Source organism: Sceloporus occidentalis, unplaced genomic scaffold (assembly GCF_023333645.1).
Source record: "Sceloporus occidentalis isolate IW3139 unplaced genomic scaffold, rSceOcc1.0.p SCAF_4, whole genome shotgun sequence".
Taxonomy (NCBI): Eukaryota; Metazoa; Chordata; class Lepidosauria; order Squamata; family Phrynosomatidae; genus Sceloporus; species Sceloporus occidentalis.
The window spans coordinates 62,714,327-62,739,424 of record NW_028316984.1 but is presented as its reverse complement, the minus strand read 5'-3'; the positions used below and the strand labels follow the sequence as shown (position 1 = coordinate 62,739,424).

The 25,098-nt window shown below is 42.5% G+C and overlaps 1 protein-coding gene across 2 annotated transcripts in view; it reads right to left on the bottom strand.

Moving 5' to 3' along the window:
- Positions 1–7,098, bottom strand: part of LOC149313919 (actin-related protein 3) — a 66,093-nt gene extending 58,995 nt beyond the window's left edge. For both annotated transcript variants that reach the window (XM_089520158.1, XM_089520157.1), the window contains exon 1: positions 6,912–7,098. Coding sequence is in view for 1 of the 2 variants with exons in the window: in XM_089520157.1 (XP_089376283.1) it covers positions 6,912–6,955 (44 nt within the window). In the remaining variant the exon portion in view is untranslated. The remainder of the gene's footprint in view (positions 1–6,911) is intronic.
- Between the last annotated feature and the right edge of the window lie 18,000 nt (positions 7,099–25,098).

Sequence of the window (25,098 nt, the reverse complement as noted above, 5' to 3'; positions counted from 1 at the left end):
CATGTCCTTAAGTTTTACCATCAACTTATCCACAGGTCATATCAAAATCCACAATTTTGGCCCCAAAACCTGCCCTTGACTTATACATGTGGTCAACTTATAGTCAAGTATATACAGTAAATATAGATTGTCCTGGTGTTCCAACTAACCAATCTTAACTGCAGGTGGTGCTAAGCCAATATATCTGAAAGCTCAAACCACAAGTAGTGCAAATCTTAATTTGGTTAATGTCTCAACAGAACCATTCTGATTCATATTCCAACACATAAAACAATCTTGCAGAATTCTAACTTATCATTGTACCACATTCTAAGATTTCAATTCTATAAGAACCTGCACACACATTTAGCTTTCAAAACCCAAATAATATTTATGGTAAACAGTACCACTTAGTACTCTAATATTTGCTACAGAGGAAAGTGGATGTATGTTCTCAACAGTCAGGAGCATCTTAGGGACATGAACCAGACACAGCAGCTCCATGTCTAAATGGACATCTACATTTCTCCTTTTCACTTTTAAATGTTTACTGCAGCAATTAGTGTAAGTACGTTGTTGTATGAAGAGTAATTCAATGCTGGAATGAGATAGGAGTAATGAGAAACTAAATCTTTACAGCTAGAACCAAATTTTCTAGGCTATGTGTGCAAAAAAGAAAGAAATGTATAGTAGTTTTCAATCACACCAGCATTGTACATCTTACTCATAAAACAACTATATGGCCTCTCTTTACATTACAACAGTCCTCATCTACAAAAGAGACAATTGCAGAGGAGAGTAGCATGGATATAATTCACATCAGATGACCTGAATGCATGTGGAAACTGGACCTGTACAAATGCACACAAGGCCCTGAATTTACAATCCCCTGCCATGCAGGAACACACAATCAAAGCACACCCAAGAGAGATCCACCCAGCCTCTGTTTAAAAACCTCCAAAGAAAAAGACCCCACTATTCTCCCTGGAAGTGTATTCCACTGTTAAACAGTTCTTACTGTCAGGAAGTTCTTCCTAATGTTCAGGTAGAATCTCACAAAAAAAAGGAGACACACAAGTCTACAGCAGCTATAGGACCATAGCATTAATTTCCCATGCAAACAAAATTATGCAGCAATTATATATGGAGAGAGAAATCCAAGAGATGCAAGTGAGGTTCAGGAAAGGAAGAGGCACTAAGGACCACATCGCAATGGATACAATGGATAATGGAGCAAACCAAAGAATTCCAGGAGAAAATCAGCTTGTACTTTATAGACTGTAGCAAATTCTTTTACTGCATAGATCACGAAAAGCTAAGGAATGCTCTTAAAGAAATGGGTGTGCCACTGTATCTGATAGTCCTGATGAGAAATCAGCAAGTACAAGAGGCTACTTTTAGAAAGAATATGGAGAAAAAGAATGGTTTCTAATTGCCAAAAGAATCAGGCAAGGCTGCATCTTATCATCCTATGTGTTCAACTTGTATGCAGAAAATATCATACAAATAACAGGTTTAGACACAGAAGAAGGTGCATGAAAATAGGAGGAAGGAACATCAACTGTCTAAGATATGCAGATGACACCATACTACTAGTGCAAAATGTCACAGATTTAGAACAATTATTAAGGAAGTTAAAGAAGAAAGTGCAAAAATAGGCTTACTGCTGAACATAAAGAAAACAAAAAAGACCACAAAGGATTTACATAAATTCAACCTAAATAACAAGGGAATTGAAATAAGCAAAGGCGGGTTACAGACCGCCTATTTGGGGCGGGCTGTACCCGCCCCTTTCCCCGGGGTATCGGGGCCTCAGCATCCAGAACGGCAGCCGCTGAGGCCCCGATCCGCCACTTTCCAGGCTGCGGGGAAGCGGCAAAACGCCGCTTCCCCGCAGCCTGAAATGGGGTGTCCTTGGGGCTTCAAGCGGGGAGGAGAAGAAAGTGGCCGCTTGGCCCCTTTCTCCCTTGCTTCACTGCGCCCAGCGAAGCAAAGCGGCGCCGCAAACCAGGAAGGAGCTCCGGAACGGCCGCCGTCATTTTTTACGCGCAGAGCGCGTATTAGGATTAGGGAGGTGCGGAAGCTCCGCACGTACTTTCATGGCGGTGTGTAACCCGCCAAAGATTTCCAATACCCTGGATCAAACATTGATCAGAATGGTAGAGTGGGGTAAAGAACTATGAATGGGAAGGGCAGCTGTGAAAGAACTAAACAAGTTCCTAAATTTTAAAGATATATAACTGAACTGAACACTAAAGTTAGAATCATACAAGCCACTGTATTCCCCATCACAATGTACATGTATGAGAGCTGGACATTGAAGCATGCAGACAGAAAATTCAACTCATTTGAGATGTGTTCCTGGAGATCAGTGCTAAGGATACCATGGACGGCTAAAAAGACAAACAAGTGAGTCCTAGAACATATCAAGCATAAACTCCCCACTGGAAGCCAAGATGATGAAATTGAGGCTGTTGTACTAGCCACATCATGAGATTAGATCTGTGAATATGCTCACAAGACCCTGGAGAAAATAATTCGGTGTTGTAAAAGGAGTAAGACTCATGTAGACAATAATGCTAGGAAAAGCACAAGGCAGTAGAAAGAGAGGAAGACTGCATGCCAGATGGTTAGACTCAATCAGGGGAGGTCATTGGGCCTGAACATGCAAGACCTGAGAAGAAAGGTTGAGAACAGGGGGTTTTGGAGATGTCTCATTCATAGGGTTGCTATTTGTCAAAGGCAATTAACAACAATGATCTTTGAACACATTCTACCTTGCACACCGCGGCCTGAATCACACCTTTCCACAGTGCAAAAAGGAGCAACAAAAAGCTGCTCCCTTCTGCGCCATAGAAAGGGCGACGTAGCTGCCGGCGCCGCAGCATTTCAGCGCTCCTTTGGGGTTGCGTCATGTAGACCATGTGGCGTGGTGCGCGGCATCACGCCGGCCTGGGAATGGAGTCGGGGCATGCGTCATATGGATGCCATGCCCCAACTCTGCCCACAGGCTGGCCTTGATGTCTGTACAGCCCCTTAGTGGCTGCATCACATTGCTGACTCACGTACAGCCTGTGATCCACTAAGACTCCTAGATCCTTTTCATATGTACTGCCATCAAACTAGGTGTCAACCATCCTGTATCTATGCATTTAATATTTTTCTACCTAAATTTAGTATCTTACATTTCTCTTTGTAGAAATTCATTTTGTTAGTTTTGGCCCACTTCTCTAATCCTGAATTTTGAATTCTGACCATGTCCTCTGGGGTAGCAACAAACCCTTGTAATTTGATGTCATCTGCAAATCTAATAAGCATGCTCTCTATTCCATCGTCCAAGTCATTCAAAAAGCTGTTGAACAGCACTGGGCTCAGGGAAGAGCCCTGTGGCACCCTGCCAGCCACTTCTCTCCAGGATAAAGAAAAGCCATTGATGAGAACCCTTTGGGTTTGGTCATTTAACCAATTATATATCCACCCAAGATTAGCATCATTTAGTCCAAATTTTATTACCTTGTTTGCAAGAATATCATGTGGAACCTTGTCAAAGGCATGACTGAAAGCAAGGCATGCTATATCCACCACATTCCCTTCATCTACCAAGCTTATAACTATCCAAAAAAGGGATCATAAACCAACTGGGTGGTGCTGGAAAAAAATCACTTTCTGTTTCAGGAAACAGTCTGTGCATACCCCGGGTGAGACTGAGGGACCCTAAAAATGCTCCTCCCCTTTCTCCAGGTGTGCCCATCCATGTACTAACCAGGCTTCATCAGCCAGGAGAAAGGACTATGTACTAAAGCATGCAATTCCAACAGAACTGCAATCAGAACTCACATCCTCCAATTTTCATTGGAATCCACATGCTTAAAAATTTGTCACTTTAAAGAACTATTAAAATATTGCTAACCAACTGTGTAATTATACCTACTGTTTAAAAGAAGCTGCAATCTGTAGTCAAAGAGGCAATTAGGTGTACACTGACACACCTCTTTGCAGAATTTGGAATTAAGTACTGTATGATATTGAATCATTATAAGTTCACCAAAGAATGGCAGGTTCCAGATAAGTACAACATCACAGAAACTTGTGAAGCTTTATTACAGCTTTAGTTTTAAATTTTGTCAAATAGCTGTCCTTTATTTATTTAAATTGACCCCTGTGAGTTCTTTCTTGTCTTTTCCCAACTATATGTGCCTTTTCAGATTGAAAAGTAAGCTCACCATTTACAGGGTGATACAACAATAAACATATACAGACTGTAACTTCTTACTTCCCAAATAAATAAGGAAAATGGAATTAACAATCTGATAAACAATTGATTATATGGGATGCAAAGATTATAATTAGATTATAATTTCACTCCTAAATACTTCAAGTAAAATCTATATATTGAAATACTGCCGAGTTCTTTTTCAAAGTCGTTTGCATAGACATGAAGACAAGGGCCATCAGAAAAAGAACTTCCCTCACACCAGCTTCTTAAGGCACCAACGTGAAGGATACAAAATTATCATTCCAGGAAGTCTTGGCTTCCTACAGTTATATCTCCATTCTCCAAATGCTTTGTTAACTGTCTGCTGGAAAGTCCAGCAGAAACAATCTCTGAACTATTTCAGAAAACTCTTTTTTATAAGCATACATTAGATATTAAGCATTGCTATCTTTTCTTCTTACCACCAACTGTCAATTGTAAAATAAGAAAAGCAGTTTCTAAAAAGGATTTGGTTCAGGTTTGACACTGAAAACTGCCTTATAAGGTATAAAAGCCTGAAAGGAGGAAGAGCCTTTGACAAAACTAAGGAAGTTCCTTTGCGCTTGCTCACTAGAGAGAGCGTCCTCTTTTTTTTCACCCACACAGAGAGAAGTAAGGCTGAAGAAATGACACATATGGAAAAAGCATGACATTGCTTAATAAAGCTACCGCTCTAAAACATCTATCTTCACACTACAGACAAGGGGGGAGGGAGGGGGGATCCTTTCAAATTATCTGAAACCCAGCTTCTATTTGAACAAAAAATATATTTTTAATGAATAGACTGAGCTTGATTCTGTGCCTGAGCTGTATGAAAGTCCATGCTTTCCTTTTGAAATGAAGGAGGAAGCACTGCTGCTTCCCAAAAGAACTGAACAGTGAAATTTCTAGGTCATTGCAATGAATGGAAATATATATATCTACAGATAGAGACATAGATATCTATCTCCGAAGGATAGGAGAAGGAAGGAAATTGTAATCTTGGGGTGCAAACACCCATTTTCAGAGGCCACCCTCTTTCCTCAGCGGAAGATGTTTGGTGTCCTTCATGTGAACAACAAACAGGCACAGTAGCCATGGCACCCTCAGGGAGGGGAAGACCATGCAAGCCCCCTTCCAGAACGGAAAAGGGGACCGAAGGAGAGAGGCCAAGGCCTCTGAGGCACGCAGGAGTAAGGGCCAACCCCACATACTTAAATCTAGAAGCTGCTGTTTAGGGCGTGACGCCCTTCTCCTCCCACAAAGCCACATTTTTGAAGGTGGATGCCTTAAAGACAGAACAAACAAGGAGTGGGCAAATGCACCCGTCAAAAAGACAACTGGGAGATATGTCCTCTTCACCCCGCACAACCAAAAGCCCCCCCCCCCCCCCCACACACACACACACACACAGGTCACAACTGGAAGGGTGCAACAAAGGTAACAGTCAATGGAGAGGGGTGGGGAAAGTGGGATGCCCATGAGATGAGCAGAAAGTCAAAGGAAACACTGGCGAAAAGCAGGAATAGCAAAACCCACACTTTGTATTTGTGTGTGTGGCTTCGAGTCCTCTGTCAACTTGTGATGACCCCATGGATTTTGTAGGGTTTTCCTAGGCAAAGGATATTACTCAGAGGTGGTTTCACCAATTCACCTTTCATTTAATTTGTGTTGTAACATTGGGAAAAGCAGGCAATGGCCTCCCTTCCTCCACACACACACATGTAATACTGAACAAGGATCAAACTAGAAATTAAACCACAAATCCTGTTTGGTTTTAAATATCTGTGTGTGTGTGTGTGGCTCCAAATCCCCTGTCGACTTAGGGCCTTCCCATGAATTTCATAGGGCTTTCCTAGGCAAGGCATGCTACTGAGTGACGATCCCACCAAGTCACCCTTTATTTGATTTGTGTTATAACACTGGATAAAGCAGGCAAGGGCCTCCCTTCCTCCTCCACACACACACACACACACACACACACCACTGGGGAACACTGAATAAGGACCCAACCAGAAATTAGACTGCAGGTCCTATTGGATTTTAGATATGTATGTGCATGCATCTATGTGTGTACATATGTATGTGTGTGCATCTATGTGTGAATATATGTGTGTGTGTGCATGCATGTGTGTGTATATATGTGTGTGTGTGTATGTGTGTGTGTATATATGCATGTGTGTACATATGTGTGTGTATGCATGTATGTGGGCAGATATATGTGTGTATGTGCGTGTGTATCCATGTATTCATGTATGTGTATGTCTATGTGTGGGTGTGCGCATGTATGTGTGTGTGTGTATCTGTGTCCATGTGTGTGAACGTGTATAGGTGTGTGTGTATGTATATATATACACACACACACGCTCTATCATCTATGAGAGTGTGTGATAGAGACAGAGGGAGGTTCTCCATGGCCCCTGTCTACTCAGGGCCCCCATCATCGTGGGCTTCGCAGGGTCTCCTTGGGAAGCAAGGGATGCCCAGGGGAGGCCTTTCATTTCCTCGGCCGTGATGATGGTGGGTGAAGCAGGCCTCCCTCCCTCCCTCAGACCCAGGAGCGAGGAGGCAGCCCCCCGGGAAGAAAGGAGCCGCCGCCCCAGCCGGTCCCTGCCTCCCTCCCTCCCTCCCTTTCCTGGAAGCGACCTGTCAGCAGCGAAAGGCGTCCCCCTCTCGGCCCCCCTTTTGCCCCTCTCACCCGGTGCCACAGTCGACCACGCAGGCCGGGAGCCGCCCTGCCATCCTTCCCGGGTCTCGGCGCTGGCGCTGGGGAAAAGGCTGCGGAGCAGGAGCAGGAGCAGGAGCAGGGAGCAGCCCGCCGGACTCCGCTCTCTGGCTCTCCTTCCTCTCCGGCTGGGAGCGGAGCCACCCACTTCCGCAAAGGAGCAGCCCGGCACTCCCTCCCTCCCTGCCTCCTTCCCTCCCTCCTTCGCAGCCCAAAATGGCGGCTCCCTCCCTCTCCCTCTCCCTCTCCCAAGCTCTGCCTTCAGCAACGGGAAAGGAAAAAAGGGGGGAGGGCGGGCGCGTCAAACAGGAGCGTTGGGTGACGTCCGCCGCCCAGGAAGCGGTGAAGAGAAATGAAACCAAGCAAAGCGGAGTGGGCGGGCTCTCTTTTAGGCTTGTTCTCTTCCTCCTGCTGCTGCTCTCTCTGCCTGTCTGCCCACAACTTCCGCTTCCCTCCTAGTTCAACAGAGGAGAGAGAGAGAGAGAGTTTGACTGTTGGACTAGGGCTCTGGAGAGCCACTTATTTAGTGTGTGAGTGACCTTGGTCACACTCTCTCAGCCTCAGAGGATGGCACTCTGCGAAGGCAAACCTCCCTCTGAAGGAACTGGACAAGAAAAGAGAAAAAAAAAAGCCCATGAGAGGGTCTCCATAAGTTTTAAAACAAAAATGACAGCTAGACTAAAGGATAAGAAAAACGTCAACTTTCCCCAGTAGTTAATACATGTGTGCCAATTAAAAATGTATTTGTTTCCATAAGACTCCATAAGTTAACAAAAATGACTTAAAGGCAAACAACACACACCGTTCTTGAGAAACAGAGAGAGACAGTGTGATGTAGTAGATTGAGCGTTAGGCCATGACTCTGGAAGACCAGGGTTCAAATCCTGCCTCAGCAATGGAAGCACACTAGGTGACCTTCATCAAGTCACACTCTCTCAGCCTCACAGGCCATTGGCAAACACCCCTCTGGGGGGGGGGGACTTAACAACAAACCCCATGATAAGATCGTCATGAGTTGAAACGGCTTGAAGGCACACTACACACAACAGCAAAGTTCTTCAAATACCCCCAAAAGGCACCAGAATCCTTTCTGGTTGTGGAGGCTAAGCAGGGTTAGCTCTGGTTATTCCTTGGATGGGAGACCGCCAGGGAGTACCAGGCGCTGTAGAGTATATTTCAGAAGAAGGAACTGGCAAAATGGCCTCAGAAGATGGCTTGCCTAAGAAACCCTTTGAAAGCCTGAGAGAAAGGCAGCACAGAAATTAATAATAATAATAATAATAACCTGTGAAATGCATAGGGCTGCCATAAGTCAAGAGGCAACTTGAAGACACACACAGGACACAGACACACAGGCAGAGAGTTTTTCAGAACAAGTGATTGGAGAGCAATGTGGAAGACTATGGGGGTCCATTAACCCTCCACAAAAGAAATAACTTTTATGCCCCCAAATCAGGCTGGCCAGGGATCCTCCTTTTCCAGGACATGTCCTACATTCCCATCTTCTGTCCAGAAGGAATGTCAAAATGCCCTCCATTTTGAACATGACTTTGGCCCAAAACACACTGCAGAAATAATCCAGTTTCAGACCACTTTAACTTCCCTGGCTCGGTACTAGCGAATCCTGAGAAATGTAGTTTATTGTGGCACCAGAGCTCTCTGACAGAGAAGGTTAAATGTCTTGCAGAAATACAGTTCCCAGAATTCCCTAGCATTGAACCATGGCAGTTAAAGCGGTCTCAAACTGCAATGTGTTTTGGATCTAAGAAGCATGAATTCATGTTTATATTAAAGTTGTTTATCTTTTATTTTGTAACATCCCGCATGTTTCTTGAATGCCCGCCATTTTGCGGTGCTTTGTCTTCCTTTGCAGTTAAAACGTCCAGTCACCCTGCTCTGAATGTTTCCCAAATCCCTGTTAGAAACATGTTTGTAGGCCTTCCTGGGCCACTAGCTACAGGGCATTTTTGAGCATCCAGGGGCAATGTTTAAAATGTTATTTTATTTTATGTGCAAAATTGTGTTTTGACCCCTGGAGTTCCAATGGGGCTTCAGACATGTTGGAAATGCCCAGAGATCTTTTTTGGGCATTTCAGAGCAAAACAAAAAGCTGACCCCTTAGGGCCCACAAAAAATGACTCTGGGGGATGCATGCAACTCACCCCTGTTTTAAAGCTTTGATCCTATCACAGAGAGGGTAGTCTTAAGACTTTCTGTTTAGAATAGCATTCTTGATTTCCAAAGCAAATAAAGGGTCCTGTGGTTCTTGAAATACTGGGTTGATTACATGTTGCAATTAGGCCTCCAAGTGCCAGGCTGTTTGTATTGCCAGTGACAGCTAGGAGAGTGGCTACTGTTAATGTGATTGTCACTGAGTACTTTGTGCATCCGTTCCTGTGACCTCCTTCCCAGGTATAGTTTGTTTATTTAAAATAGGTGATAATGCTTAGAGTTGCCAGAATGAAAATTTGAGACATTTCCTGTACATTTAAAGGTTCAGTAGAGGAGGAAATTTCAGCTTCTGTTGCTTGTCATACAAACAGGTAACAGACTACACCTGCTGAAATTCTATTTTCTGCACAAATGTTAAAGATACATGAGCCCTGTCTAGTTTCCCTTCTCTAGAAATCCTAATGCCATCTGCCTACAGTTTATGTCCTCTCTCTGTCAGGTGGCAGAATGGGTATATATATATATATATATATATATATAGGTCTATCAAAATGTTTTTAAGAACAAGCATGGCAAAGCTTGCATATGTATTCATATATACGGATAACCTTGAGGCCCAAATTTATCGGATACCCTCAAATGGTTATCTATGGCTGTATCCACACTTTAGAAATAATATTTAAATAATATTAAATAATAAACAAATAAATAAATAAATAGAAATAATCCAGTTTGACTTTGACTGCCATGGCTCAGTGCTAGGGAATTCTGGGAATTGTAGTTTTGTGAGACATTTAGCCTTCTCTGCCTGAGAGCTCTGGTGCCACAACAAACCACAAATCCCAGAATTCCATAGCATTGAGCTAATAAAGTTGTTATTTCCACAGTGCAGATGCAGACCATGTCAGCATTAAGACGTAACAATAAGTCTGAACTGTGTCAAGATTTGTTCAGTCTCATTTTGATCTGATCTTCAGGACAGTAAAAAGGAATGAAGACCTTACTCCAAAGGCAGCAGGAAAAGGGTGGGCAATGTTCTTCCAATGGGAAATGTAGAAAGAGTGTCCCATAAATGTTTGGCGATGGAAGGGATGGCATCCTTAAGTGACAGTCTAGTGCAGCTTCAACATGTCTGTTCTTAAAATACATTTTGATAGAACAATATACTGTATGTCTCTTATTCCCATTCTGTGAATTTTTAAAAAAGCCTTTTAATATGTAAACATAAAAAACACTTTGTTACATCAAGTATCAAAAGTTATTATAATACAGATGAGGTTGAAATTATGTGGCCTTTCAGATGTTGGACTGCAGTTCCTAGCAGTCAATGGTGAGGAAAGTTGGAAGGTGCAATCCAACAATATCAGAGACGGCATAATTCCCACCTGTGATAGAGAAAGTGCATCCACTGATATTTTGTTGTTTCAATTTAGCATACACTTGCTACTAAAATTTCACAACAAAGGAAATGTTCTAACTGCTTCCTACGCATGCGTGCATCTTCACAAAATGCAATACAGGTATATTTTCCTAATCTCCAGCCACTAAATAATTGAAAATGGTTGGCCAACAAAGGAAGCCTTTTGGATGATTTCCATAAACTGCATTAGCGTAAGTGCTCCTTGAGGTTCAGATGGGGAGCGATGTTTGTCTATTGGTAATATTACTGAGAACTGGTGCCCTTACGGACAGAAAATAATCTATATGAAGTTATATTTCTCCTTTCTTCACTTCATCTCAAATCATAGGCCCTGATAATCAATTATGCGAAATAAACAGGTTTGTAAAAAATTACAGATTGTACACTTCCACTGTCCCCCTCAACTACCCATTCTGTAAAATTTATATATGTATAGTTGATTTATATGCATGTGTGTAGTTGGAGTCACAGCTCCTCATCCAGTGCAACTAGATAGAAGTCTGATAAATATCTTACCCCAGCTTCAGTCCTTCTCCACCCTGTGCTATTCACCCAAACCTCAAGAACATACAGTATTAGAGATGGAGGGGTTAGTTGGCAGCTGTAGGAAGGAAGGAGTAGCAGTGGCATATTGAAAAACCTTCAAGTGCAGCACTTCATCACCATATGTACTCCCCATAGTGATGAGAGAGCAGATGAGCTGGACTTTCCCCCTTCCCTACTGTCATTCCCTTCTCCTTTTGACCATCCATTAAGAACCCAAGCCCTTCCTCCATTCCATCTGCCTCAGTCCAGGCCTTGGAGGTAGAGAAGAACTGCTGGACCTGATCCCCTTCCCCACCACCTCTCCCTTCTCCTTTTGTGTCGTGTCTTTTTAGATTGTAAGCCTGAGGGCAGGGAACCGTCTAAGTAAAAGATTGTATGTACAGCGCTGTGTAAATTTACACCGCTTTATAAATAAAGGTTAATAATAATAATAATGAACCCATTGAGGATCCAAAAATGCATACATCTGTGTTAAGTCTATATCAACAAGGCAGTTATACCAATTTCATCTGCACCAGAAATGCAGTCAGCCCTCCACATTTGTGGCTTTAACTTTCGTGGTTTTCATTACTTGCAGATTTGATTAATATGTTCTCTCTAAGAATCCCTAGGTCCTCCAGAGAGAGATTCTGCTGAAAATTGACCATAAAGTTGCACTGGATGATCTAGAGATTACTAGGGAAAACACTTCTCTAGGCATTTGTAGCTCCTCCAGCATGATTCTGTGGTCAGTGTTTGGCAGATGTAGACTACAGAGTTGTGCTGGAAGACCTAGAGATTCCTAGAGGGACAGTATCTCAGGTAAAAAAGTAGTGGTTTTTATTTGCGTTTTTTCCCACTTTCACAGGGGTCCTATGCCCCTAACCCCAGCGAATGTGGAGGGACCACTGTAGGTTTTTTATAATGCTAATGTCCTTTAATTTCTGTTGAAGGTCAAGCCACCTCAAAATATTTTGCATTAGAGCAGACACATTACATTACAATATGTTGGTGCTGGGTGGGGGAAATCCATCCTTCTCACCTCCCCACAATTGTAAGGTATGCTGCTAACCTCAGAGGAAAGAGGGGAGCCTTACTTAGAAGGGAGACAGATGAAGTCCTCAACTCTTATGTTCCAACCTGTGAGCTGTGGTTTCACTACACACTTAAGGGCCATTCAGGTTTTTTTTTTAACACAACTATGTGAATAACCTCACTGACGCATTCCGGTTTTGTTGTTCACACTATGTTTTTTTTTTTATCAGAACCACATCTGTGCCCATCTCTGTGAGTTCTGTTGCTCACACATGTCATCACTGCAAATAAAGATGGATTCAACAATGCAGATGTATTCAAATTCAAGGCATGCAGAGTTTTATCCTGATTTAACCTGTGTCTATTTGCATTGGTTAGTCACACAACCAACAATGTGAATCTATTAGGAACACTCGGAAAAAAACCCACAAAATCAATTATCTCGGGTTAAGTGGTTCTTTTGGCAGCTCCCCCCCCCCCCCCCCCATTAAATTGGATGCATTCAAAATGCATCTGAACAACCAGATTCTACCAGGATTATTTTCACCATCTGAATAACTCCTTAGGGATTTTGTTTTTAACTGCACTTGAGTTGACCTCGACTCGTGGTGACACTATGGATGAGACATCTCCAAGACTCCCTGTCCTCTACTGCTCTGCAGATTCGTCCCTGTAACTTCCCTCATTGAGTCTGGCCATCTGGTGTGTGGTCTTCCTCTCTTTCTTCTGCCATCAGCCTTTCCAAACATTATTGTCTTTTCTAGTGGGAGATTAAGGAAGTCCTGTTGCATGAGTAAAACTCTGTTCACGCTCCTTTAGAAGTATTTCACGCATCATAATCCAGGTACCCCATTAGTTCTAAATCAAATGTTCCAGCCCATTTAATTCCAATAAAAAAAGTGGAATATTTTGCTTACTTTCCCTTGTTAACTGCAACAGTTTCCATCTTTTTTTTTATACATTACAATATTTTATTCATTATTGTTAATTATCTCCTTTGTGTTCTCCACATCTTTTTTTCATGAGAACTATTGTCATTTCATTTATATTTTATTTGCATTCCCATCATGATTGTTTCAATTTACAGACAATACTACAAGGGGGATCTATATTTATATTTATTATTTACAAATAGTGATTTAACATATACCAAATTACTACAAATGATAAATTAAATAAGACACTTTTTTAAAAAAAAAAATGACTATCAAGGCAAGTAGAGCTTCAAACTTTTCAAGTCTCATCGTTCCATTTACTTATATTTATCTCAATCAAATGTTCAGTACCACTACCATACTTTCCAACTGTCCTGATTGGGCAGGACAGACCTGATTAATCCTCTCTAATCACACTTTTTTCAGTTGCTTTTAAAATGTCTCATTTTCTCTCTCCTCCTCCCACTTTCCCTGTTTATCTTTGGCCGACTTCAATTGGTGCAAATTGAGTTCAAAGTGCAAAAATAGTTTTGACTTAATTAATTCAGCCTAGGGGAGAGAATAAGTACTGACTCCTTCCCTGTTGTTGTTATTAATCGCCTTTGAGTCAATCCGAACTACTGGCAATCCTGTAGATGAGACAAGATTCCCTGTCCTCCACTGCTCTGCTTAGTTCCTGCAAATTAATGCACTTGATCTACTTAATAGACTCCATCTATCTAGCACAGGGGTCGGCAACCCCCGGCCCACAGGCCAGATTCGGCCCAGTGAGGCGGGCCGCCAACCCTCCTCCTCCTCCTCCTGGGCAGTGCTGCCCTCCTCCCCCTCCCCAGCGCTGCCCTCCTCCTCCTGGGCAGCGCTGCCTTCCTCTTCCCCCCAGCGCTGCTGCCACCGCCGCCGCCACCCGCAGCGGGGCTTTGCCGCCCGCGCACAGGGCTAGGAGGGAGGAGCTCGTCAAAGGAGACGGGCTCCTCTTTCCTTGCGCACACGCGCAGGCCCCACTTCCACACCCGCGCGCAGGGCTTCCCAAGGAGCCTTTGCGCGGAGGAGGAGGAGGAGGAGGAGGACGATAAGGAGGAGGATAAGGAGGTGGAAAGGTGAGTCATTTCAGGTCTGCCTTGGGTTTTTTAATTAATTTTTAAAAATATAAAATACTTATTTTTGTTTTTTTATTTCATTAATTTTCATTATTGCGTTTTTATTTTACTTCATTGTTTTTCATTATTGCTTTTTATTTTATTTCATTATTTTTATTATTGCTTTTTATTTTATTTCATTATTTTTATTATTGCTTTTTATTTTATTACATTAATTTTATTATTAAATATATACACCCCTGCCTTGTTTTTTTTATTTTTTTCCATTATTTTTTATTATTAAATATATGCAAGTGCATTTTCTGTGTATTTATGGTGCTTTGAATGCTAACAATCTGCCTTTCTTGGACAATTATAGTGATGATGATGATAGTGATAGCAGCAAGCCTCTGAGGCACAGTCAATGTAAACTGCTGTGATTTTTACAAACTCATGTGCAGTGAAGAAAAACCACAGTCCCTTGACCAAGTACACATTTCTGAGAATTACAGTTGAACCCGAGGGCAAATCACTTCTTGTGAGACCACCTTGACATGTTCAATATGCATAGCCATGTGAACCTTTCTGTCATCTGTCTAGGAATAATGCCCAAATGTCCTCCATTTTGATCATGCCTAAGAAACATGCATTTATATTAACATTTTTTAAAAATCATCACATTTTTTCGCATGTCCTCCATTTTTAAAAAATGTGTCCTCCATTTGAAAATGTTGTCCTATATTATTTAATTATTTATTTTTTGGCTTCGCCCCCACCCCTGTTGTCTGGGGCACAGCAACCCGGCCCCCGGCTCAAAAAGGTTGCCTATCCCTGATCTAGCATGTAGACTTCTTCTCTTTCTACTTCCCTCAACCTTTCCTAGCATTACTGTTTTTTCCAATGAGTCGTGCTTTCTCATTTTGTGTCCAAAATACGTCAGCCTAAGTTTTGTCATCTTGACTTCCAGGGAGATTTCTGGCTTGCCATTACTGTATTATTACTGTCCTAGTATTTGTATTGAACAGTATTTTTTGATGCTAAGGGAAAGAGTTATTATTATGTAATGTTTTGGGAGTATATGGAACTATGGTCTCCTGCTGCTATTGTATTATTATTGCCCTAGTGTTTGTATTGAACTATATTTTTTGCTGCTAGAGGAAAGTTGATATTTGTTAGTTAGACTAACTATGTTAGGGTATATTTTAATTTATTATGTTGATACTGTGGATTTTGTTCTTTGTATTTTTCTGTATATATATTTATATATATTTTCCTTGCTTTAGATATTAGGCTTATGTTTTGTATTCAAGCATATGTTTACTGTATGATTATTTTTTGTATCTAATGTTCTTGTTGTAATCTGCTTTGATTCCGTGGGGAAAAGATGGAGTAGAAATAATAATAATAATAATAATAATTATTATTATTATTGATCTGCTCTAGGACCATTTGTTTGTCTTTTGGGCTGTACACAGGGTCTTCGGCACTCCTCTCTAGTACCACATCTCTAATGAATTTATTTCCTTCCTGTCTTCTTTCTTGAATATAATGGTAATAGGAAATACAATTACTTGTATGATTCTAACATTTGTGCTCAGTTATATATCTTTTCTAGTTCTCGCACAGCCACTCTTCCCATTCTTAATCGTCTTCTGTTTTCCTTGACTGCAGTCCCCATTTCTATCAATGTTTGATCCCAAGTATGAGAACTTTTTTTACTATTCATGTTTCCTCATTGTCTACTCTAGGCTGAATTTGTGTAAGTTTTCTATGGTCATTATTTTTGTTTTCTAGGGCTCATTCACACACAAATCTGTGTGACAATACAATACTAAATCAAAGTTCCCACAACATATACCATGATCAGATCTCTCAATGGAATTTTAACCCTATTGCCGTTCACACTGCCATCCAAACAATTTAAAACGCCTCCATTTTGAAAGCGTTTGATCATTCTTGGTTTTTGTTTTTTAATGTCAATCAGGTGTTGCCCATCTTCATCACTCCACTTCCTTGTTCACTATTGGTGATGTACTTGTGCTTCTGTTGTCACGGGTAGTTCGAATCCAAACACAAAAAAGTGTACAAATGTATAAATAAGCCTTCCGATGCTAAGCTGAGGGAAAAGGAAGCAGTGGTGGAAATACAGACCGGATTTATGTAGCCAGTGTCTTCACTGGCAAGACCAGGAGGGATGTGTATGTTCCACCCCTCTGCACGTAATCCCTCCCTTCCTCTTTTGGAAGAATCGGTTTAGAATGGCCCAAATCGAATCAACAGTGTGTTCTCATTTGCGGTGATCACATCCTTTCAAAAGATGCAGAGAAAACCCCAGTACTGAATATACCAGGGTAAGTGGGGTTTGAGGCAGCTCCCCCCCTTTCAGATTGCACTGAGTGCACTTGATGCAAGTATGAACACCACAGAAATAACCCCATTTCCACACTGGGTTATTTCGTAGTGTTAATGAGACCTTTATCTTCTACAGTAAGCTTGCATTTGCACTTTCTGACTCAAGCAAAAGCAAACAACAATAGCCTAACATTTGCATTCTTGACCATTCTTTGATGTTGCTTAGTCACATGTGTCCTGGTTTTCACCTATGAAATGTTGGAGGATATACAATATAAAGGTGTTGTATGTGGTGTTCTAAACACTGTCTGGCTGAGATCATCTAGCCTGAAGAAATCAAACCCACCTTATAGAGAACCATGCCTCACATGATTAAGAGGAATCAGAGTCAAGCCATTGGCCTCACCTTTCAGCATATCTGTTCCCAACCCTAATCCCTCTTACATGTGGATGTCTGAAAAAGAGCAGCCCATGGGGGTGTGAAACTTTCTGCTTGTAGTCTTCCCTTCCGCGAACATTGATGTTCAAGATACAGATATCAAGACTAAGTCCCCTCAACTATACAGAGCCATTTCAAGGACCTGGGAGATAGGCTAAGGGGCAAAATCCCCAGGGCTCAGATCTGGAGACTGGCAAAACCAGCAATACATTACAAAATAAATGTTGGTATCTCATCAGACATATCCACATTTTCTATAAGCACCCACCACTATTTAGTAATATGTTTCTCACATGGCAAAGGGCAACACATACTTTGAGACCAAAAACAAAACAAAACCCAGGTCCTCATTTGAGGGAAAATTTGAGAGATGGGGGTTGATCATGCATCTTGCCCTGTAACTAGTAACAGCTCTCAATGGTCCTGGATCTTCTATATATTAAAACCCAAAGGAGGATTCATATATACTGTGATATCCAGCCAGGACTGTTTGAATCTCCCTCTACATTTTCTTTCATATTAGTTCAGGCCATAGTATGTTTTAGTGTAGGAAATGTTCATTGTATTAGTTGTGGGAGGAGCTGTAGGATCCCCTTGCATTTTTCCAGGTTTAGTTTGTCCCTTCCCAGCAAGCTCTGTTTTAGCTAGAGGCTTTTAGTTTAGGCAGTCTTTGCTGTGAGCTTGCAGAGAGCTGTCTTTTGGTGGCAAACAGCCCCAGACAGCCGGAAAGGGCATCTCTTACACGTTAGCCATTTTAGTTACCAGGAACAAGTTAGCCAAATTAGTTACCTACATCAAACAAGTCAAAGAAATCAGGAGCTGAAAGACCCTGCACCAGCTCCATTGAGTGAGGAGATCAAACCAAGATCAAACCCAAAGAGATGACACCCTGAAGATTGCTGAAAGTCAAACTGTAAAGTATCTTTTATTTCAAGTTATCTAGAGCTGGAGAGGACAAAACTCTTTATTTTTGTTCTTTAAATTAAACTTCCCCCTTTTTGAACTTTACACTCAGCATCGGAGCCTTTTTGGGTAGAAGAGTTTGATCTCACCAGGGTATCGGCGTTGCACACCCAAATTTGCCACCATCTTTAGCTGGGTGCGTCTTCACATATACAGTCCTCCATTCTCGTGGTCTTCGGACTCGTGTCCCATGCTTATGCACGAGGGATGAACAGAGGGAGACTGAATGGGGCACGCGCCTGCTTTTATATTCAAGCCAATGGGGCTTGAATATATGCGAAACTCCATTTTCACAAGGGGGTCTGGAATGGATTCCCCCGTGAAAAAGGAGGGGAGACTGTTCTGTTTGAGCAAAGGAGATGACAGTGTTATGACCTGGTCTAGCTTTTTGCCTTGCAAAAGATTTTCCCTAGTCTGTTGTCACTAGTTCTTGTTTTGTAGCTTGGTTTGGTCCACTAGAGGATGTGGTGTGGAAAACCTGGCTGCACGTATCAGCTACTGTCCTCCCATCCATTGAATACCTTTCCACCAGTATGTTTCCACAGAGTAAAGTCTTCAGGACATCTATATCACTGCTATATGTTTAATGTCTTTGGTACTGATGATGTGGCTGCCACTAGTGCACAATGTTAAGGTCAGACAACTTATTTATTTATTTGATTTCTATCCTGCTTTTCTAATGTCTGTTATAATAAATAATAAATAAAAGTTTTATTTTTATACCGCCCTTCTTCAAATCAGGGCGGTGCACAGCAAGATTATACAATACAATAAACACCAGAGCAAGTACAATATACAAAAGACCATATCACAGTAAAAACCTAGACATATTAAAAACATTACAACCTCATGCCAGTCTACAATGCTGGCAGAGGGAGGGGGTGAGTAAACATTCTGGGGGGAAGTATTCAGGGGTAGGCCTGCTCGAATAAATAGGTTTTCAACCCCTTCTTAAATTGGAATAGGGAGGTGGCAGCGCGGAGCTCTGTGGGCAGCGAGTTCCAGAGGCTGGGGGCCGAGATCGTAAAGGCCCTCCTGGAAGTGGAAACTAACCTGGCTTCCGGAACTCTTAAAAGTTGCTGCCCAGATGATCTGAGAGTGCGGGGCGGATTATATGGGGAGAGGCGGTCCATCAGATACCCTGGGCCCAAGCCATTTAGGGCTTTATAGGTAACGACCAACACCTTGTATTGCGCCCAGAAGCAGATAGGCAGCCAGTGCAGCTCTTTAAGCACTGGTGTTATGTGACTGGCTCTAGATGTATTAGTGACCAGTCGGGCTGCCATATTCTGAACTAATTGCAGCTTCCGGGTATGGTACAAGGGTTGCCCCATGTAGAGCGCATTGCAGAAGTCCAAGCGAGAGGTTACCAGAGCATGTACAACAGTTTCAAGGTCCCTCCGGCCCAGGTAGGGACGCAGCTGGCGTATCTGCCGAAGCTGATAACAGGTGCTCCTGACTGTCGCATCCACTTGAGATGTAAGGTGGAGCGACGAGTCAAGGAGCACACCCAGGCTGCGTACAGAGTCCTTCACAGGGAGCGTGACCCCGTTCAGGACGGGAGGAATTACCACCATCCCTGGACCAGGAGAACCTATCACCAGTACTTCCGTTTTCTCTGGATTCAGGCTGAGTCTGTTTTCCCTCATCCAGCCCATTACCGACTCCAAACAGGCCACGAGAGGAGAGATGCCATCCCCAGTCGCTGCATCTGTCGGAGACATAGAGAAGACTATTTGGGTGTCATCAGCATACTGATAACCCCGCGCCCCATGTCTCCGGATGATCTCTCCCAGCGGTTTCATGTAAATGTTAAAAAGCATGGGAGACAGAATGGCTCCTTGAGGGACCCCTGATGTTAGGGGTCTCCTGTCGGAGCACACGTCTCCCAGCTGCACCATCTGGAACCTCCCAGAGAGGTAGGACCGGAACCACTGGAGCACAGTGCCCCCGATGCCCACCTCCACCAGACGCTCCAGAACGATACCATGGTCTATGGTATCGAAAGCCGCTGAAATGTCCAAGAGCACCAACAGGGACACGCTACCCCTGTCAATGCCCAGACGGAGATCATCGACCAGGGTGACCATGGCAGTCTCAACCCCGTAACCCGCCCGAAAGCCGGTTTGAAATGGGTCTAGATAATCCGTTTCATCCAGGATCGATTGAAGCTGGAGAGCAACCGCTGTCTCGATCACCTTCCCCAAAAATGGCAATAGCGAGACTGGCCGTTAATTGTTATGCAACAGGGGGTCAAGGGAGGGCTTTTTTAACAAAGGTTTTACTATGGCCAATTTCAAATTAGATGGAAATTGCCCATCCCTCAAAGATGTATTAATAATCCGGTGTAACAATGAGGTCACAACCGGCCCCCCCTGTGCCGCTAGCCATGAGGGACAGGGATCGAGAGAGCATGTTGTCTTCCTAACACTCCGAAGGATCCTGTCCACATCCTCGGTACTAACAGGCTCGAACTGATCCAGTATAACTGAGTCCACGGAAGCTCTGGATACCTCTGCTCTAGGTTCTGCTCTAATGCTGGCTTCAAGACCTTCGCTTATCCGAGAGGTTTTATCCGCGAAGAAGTTGTTAAATTGGTCACAGCAGGCCTTAGAAGGTTCAAGGATCTGGTTCAGGGCAGGAGGAAGCTGGGTTAGCTCCCTGACTACCCTGAACAACTCTGTTGGACGCGACTCCACAGACGCGATACGAGCACCATAGAACGAGTTCTTAGCTGCCCGTATCGCCTCTCCGTAGTCCTCCAAGAGGCGGTCTAGGAGAGTCTTGTCGGATAAGCGTAGGTGTTTCCGCCAGCGCAGTGTTCCTATGTTGTTTTCTATTTGAATATAGAAAATAGCCATATACACAGATGCCTTCAACTAACAGCTTTTTATTAGCACAGCCACATCTGATTTTAATTAAACAAAACTTCTTCCGTGTGTAAGTCATCCTAGTCTGCTACTAGAACGATACAGGCTCAGAATTGTCTACTTCTACAAGGAGGTGTTCCTGCTAGTTAACCAACAGATTATAGACAAATAGAAGAAGAATTTAATTTTTAAAAGATAATTTAGATAAAGACATTTCAGTGAGAACATTGAGGAATGCAAGTAAAGCCAGCATAAGAGGCTATTTTATACAACAGAATGCAGAACTGAAAAGAAGACAAAAAAAGTCAATTGATGTGGAATGAAATAAGAAAGAAAGAAATTAGGAGTAAGTAAGCAGTCGAAGTATACAATATTTTGAAAGAAGAGGAAATAAAAGTGTGTAACATATATAACCATTGGTGAGAAGGTTGAAAGTCAAAGTCTCACTCTCTTTCATTTCTTCATTTCTATTTGCTCTTGTGTTTTTTTTCTGTAATGTGTTGTTATGTATTTTCTTTTTTATCTATTGTAGTTTTATTATACCAGAAACTCTTTGTAATAAAAGTACTTTTAAAAACATTGAAAACTAGCATAGCATAAAGACAGTCTAGGTTTGCCTCTTAGAGAGCGTATGATATCATATTCACCAATTTTTTTTGTCACTGAGAAGATAAACCTGTTTCTGGATTGTACCATTTTAGGTTGTTTTTGTTGTCCACCCTGAAGTCAGTCTCAGCCTATGACAACCCTGGATAAGAGACATCTCCAAGACTCCCTGCCCTCCACTGCTCTGCTCAGTTCCTGCAAATTCATATCCGTGACCTCTTTTATAGAATCCATCCATCTAGCATACAGACCAAATCATCTCAATAAGACTCCATGGTAAACCTATTAATATTACCATAATTCAAGTATACACACCCACCACAAAAACAAACAAGGAACAAATTGAGAGGTTTTATGAAGGAGTCCAGGAAAAAATTGACAACACACCAACAGAGGATGTTAAGCTGATTATAGGTGTCTGGAGTGCCAAAGCTGGAAGCAAAGAGGAATCAAAAACAGTAGACAGGTTTGGATTAGGCAAAAGAAATTAAGCAGGTGAGTGTCAGATTTATGTGAACCCAACAATCTATTCATTGCAAACATCTTTTTCATACAACCAAAGAGGAGGCTATACACATGGAGATCACCAGATGGACAACACAAAAACCAAATAGATTATATAATTGGAAGCAAAACATGGAGAAGCTCCATTTTGGTGGATGCCATACTCTCCAACTATTCCAGTTTGACAGGGCCAGTCCCAATTAACTCTTTCTTGTCCCACTCTTTCAGCTGCTTTTAAAATGTCCCATTTTTTCCCTTCTAGTTTCCCTGTTCATTCTCAGCTAATTTCAGCTGCTGCAAATTGAGTTCAAAGTGCAACAGTTGTGTGCACTCAATTAACTCAGTGGGCAGAGAAGAGAAGAGAAGAGGGGTCAGAATCATGCCCTTCCCAGTCGGCTCAGTCAGACTGAAGCTGCAGCCTCTCCTAGCCCTAGCCCAAAATTATTGATTCCTCATCAATAATTTTCCCCATCTTGACAGCACTCTTGATATCGCAGACTTCATCTGTTAAAAGTTGAACAGTATGCAAGATTCTGCTCCTGCTTGCCCATCCCACTCCTATTCATTTTCCTTCCATTTTCCCCCAGCTAGATGTGTTGAGGAGTACAACCACACTCCACTCAAGGATGTTTTGGGTATACATCTGGATCATAGAATCACCCTGCCCATGTTGTTAATTTTTGTGCTTACTGTATTTTCCATCCTTCAATGTTACGTCTGTTGAGGACGGTCTGAGGTTTAACCTTCCTCAGTAGCTTGAATATAAATAGATTTCTATTAAAACTCACACTTCAGAGGAAATGATAGTTGCTCAACAGATCACATGGTAGCTGAACGATTCAAGCTGCCAATTTTGTCTCTGAACAAAGGGAGAAGGGATTCTACCTTCTCTCTCATTTGTACCCCTTGATAAAGGGAAGAGAGTCTAAATTATGTCTCTGTCCTGAAAGCAGAGGGAACTTCTTTAAATGAGTAGTGAGTCCAAAGTGCATAAGGCCTTGTAGAACTAGTTTCATGATTCCTTGGAGTCTGGCCAGTGTGTGTAACAATTTACTGAAGGTGTGTACCTACCTCACATGTACAAGGCACACATGATATAGCCTCTGATATGTGTGAGATAACTTTGAACAAAAGAACCCCCCCCCCCACACACACAAATATTTAGGAAGAAAAAAATGAGTGTGTACCATAAGTAGATACAGTACTTTGTTGCGTAATATCCTGTAGGCAATTTCAGAGATACCACAGATGCAACAGTGACAGGTTGTTTTTTTAAATAAAAAAATCAAGAACAGTGTGTTCTTAATGTGTATTTGACAGTGGAACACACTCCATCAGAGTGTGGTGGAGTCTCATTCCTTGTAAGTCTTTAAACAGAGGCTAGATGGCCATCTGTCGGGGATGCTTTGATTGAGATTTCCTGCATGGCATGGGGTTGGACTGGATGGCCCTTGTGGTCTCTTCCAACTCTACGATTCTATGATTCTATGAGTGGTGCAAAGTAGATGTTGTCTACGGCCCAGCCCTTTACTCTCCTGGAACCCTGATATCTTGCTCACCACTTTTACTAGACAGCTTTATTTGTCTAGGGAGCCACAATTAATATTTTCCCTTGTACTGCAATAAGAAAGAATATCTTGAGTACACTGAACAGAACCACCTTGCAATAATAACCTGTAGTCAATAGGACCAAAACAATGGTTAGATAAAATATAAGTTAATAAACATTCCCAGTAGTCACCAGCATACTGTGCTCCCGCAAGATCAACAGAAACTAGCGTTCCCGTGGTTGGTCTGGAACATGTAATCCCAAAAAGCCTGTAGTGACTTCTCTCTGCATGTCTGCTGCTGGGGTGTGTGTGTGTGTGGATGCTGTTCAACAACTGTTGGGATGACAATCTGCTTCAAACACCTTCTCTCCATCCTAAATGCCATTCAGAAGACTAAGTGCATGTGTAGACCCATAACCATGAGGGAAGACTGCCACATGAATGCCCAGTCACTCAAACATCTCTCTGACTTTCATTCCTAGACCACAGAAAGACCAGCCATTGCTTTCACCAGGTTGGACTTGCCCAATGTGCTTACTTATTTTCTGGCAGAGGATATGGAGCTTTGTTAAGAGTGTGTTTAAAAGTACTGCACTTCACCTCCTTTCCATTTAACTATGCTGGCATCCAACATTATACTCAGGCCATGCAATTCAAATGTTTTGGTTTTAGGCCTGAAGAAACATTACTAAGTAGAAAGGGTTGTATTTCCAAGGCAATATATGCGTAGAATAGCCCTGTAGAATCAATATTGGCAACATCTGGTTTTCCTATGAGTGGAGGGAATGCAAACTCGTGAAATGCAGAAAAGCTACTAAGAGGTACTGTGTATGACACCTGAAAGGAAATTTTAGAGTACAAAGGAAAAGAGGTTAAACATTCTGTAATATTTTATACAGGATTTCTCAACCAGGATTCCCTGGAACCGTAGGGTTGTATGAGAGAATGGGAGCTGGGGGGGTGGATATAATAATTTTATGCACAGATTCCCTGGGAACTGAAAATGATTTCAAGATTTCCTCTGGGATAAAAATGATTGAGAAAAACTGTTTTATATTTTCTGGTAAGAGTTATATGTTGCTAATACATAACCAAGATCTTATCTCTATCTACTATAGACCAGGGAAAAAACTTCCCCCTGCTTCACAATTTCCTCCAAGTTTTTGCTCAGATTGAGTCTTCCTTATCTGAAATGCTTGGGGCCAGAAGTCTTTGGGAGGTTTTTTTTGGGGGGGGGAGGGGAGGGGAGGGGTAGATTCTGAAATATGTGCAAATACACAATGTGTATATATAGGACGTCTTGATAATGACAGGTGGATTAAATGCAAAAGTAGTAAACTGAGCAGAATCAAAGACTGTAGGAAAATTGGGCCCGGTACAGACTTCCAAAAAGGAGCAGTCTGGTTCCAATTTTAGGGCTCAGGACTGCAGAGCGAACGCATGGTCCTGAGCTCTACTGTGTGATGCTGGCACCATCATGGTGGCCTCCCGTCTACACAGGGGCTGCCATGATGATGCAAGAGTGGCACAACATCTGCATATTGCAGTGTCACGCTTGCGTCATTGACGCATGACAGTGCGCCAATGGCGCACTCATGGTGTCTGCCGTGTGTGCCAAAAAGAACCCACTTTTAGCGGGCTCTTTTTGGTTTGGAGGGAGACCGCACATTTTGGCTGCTGCGGCCTCCCTTGGGAGCAAAAACGGGTGCCTCT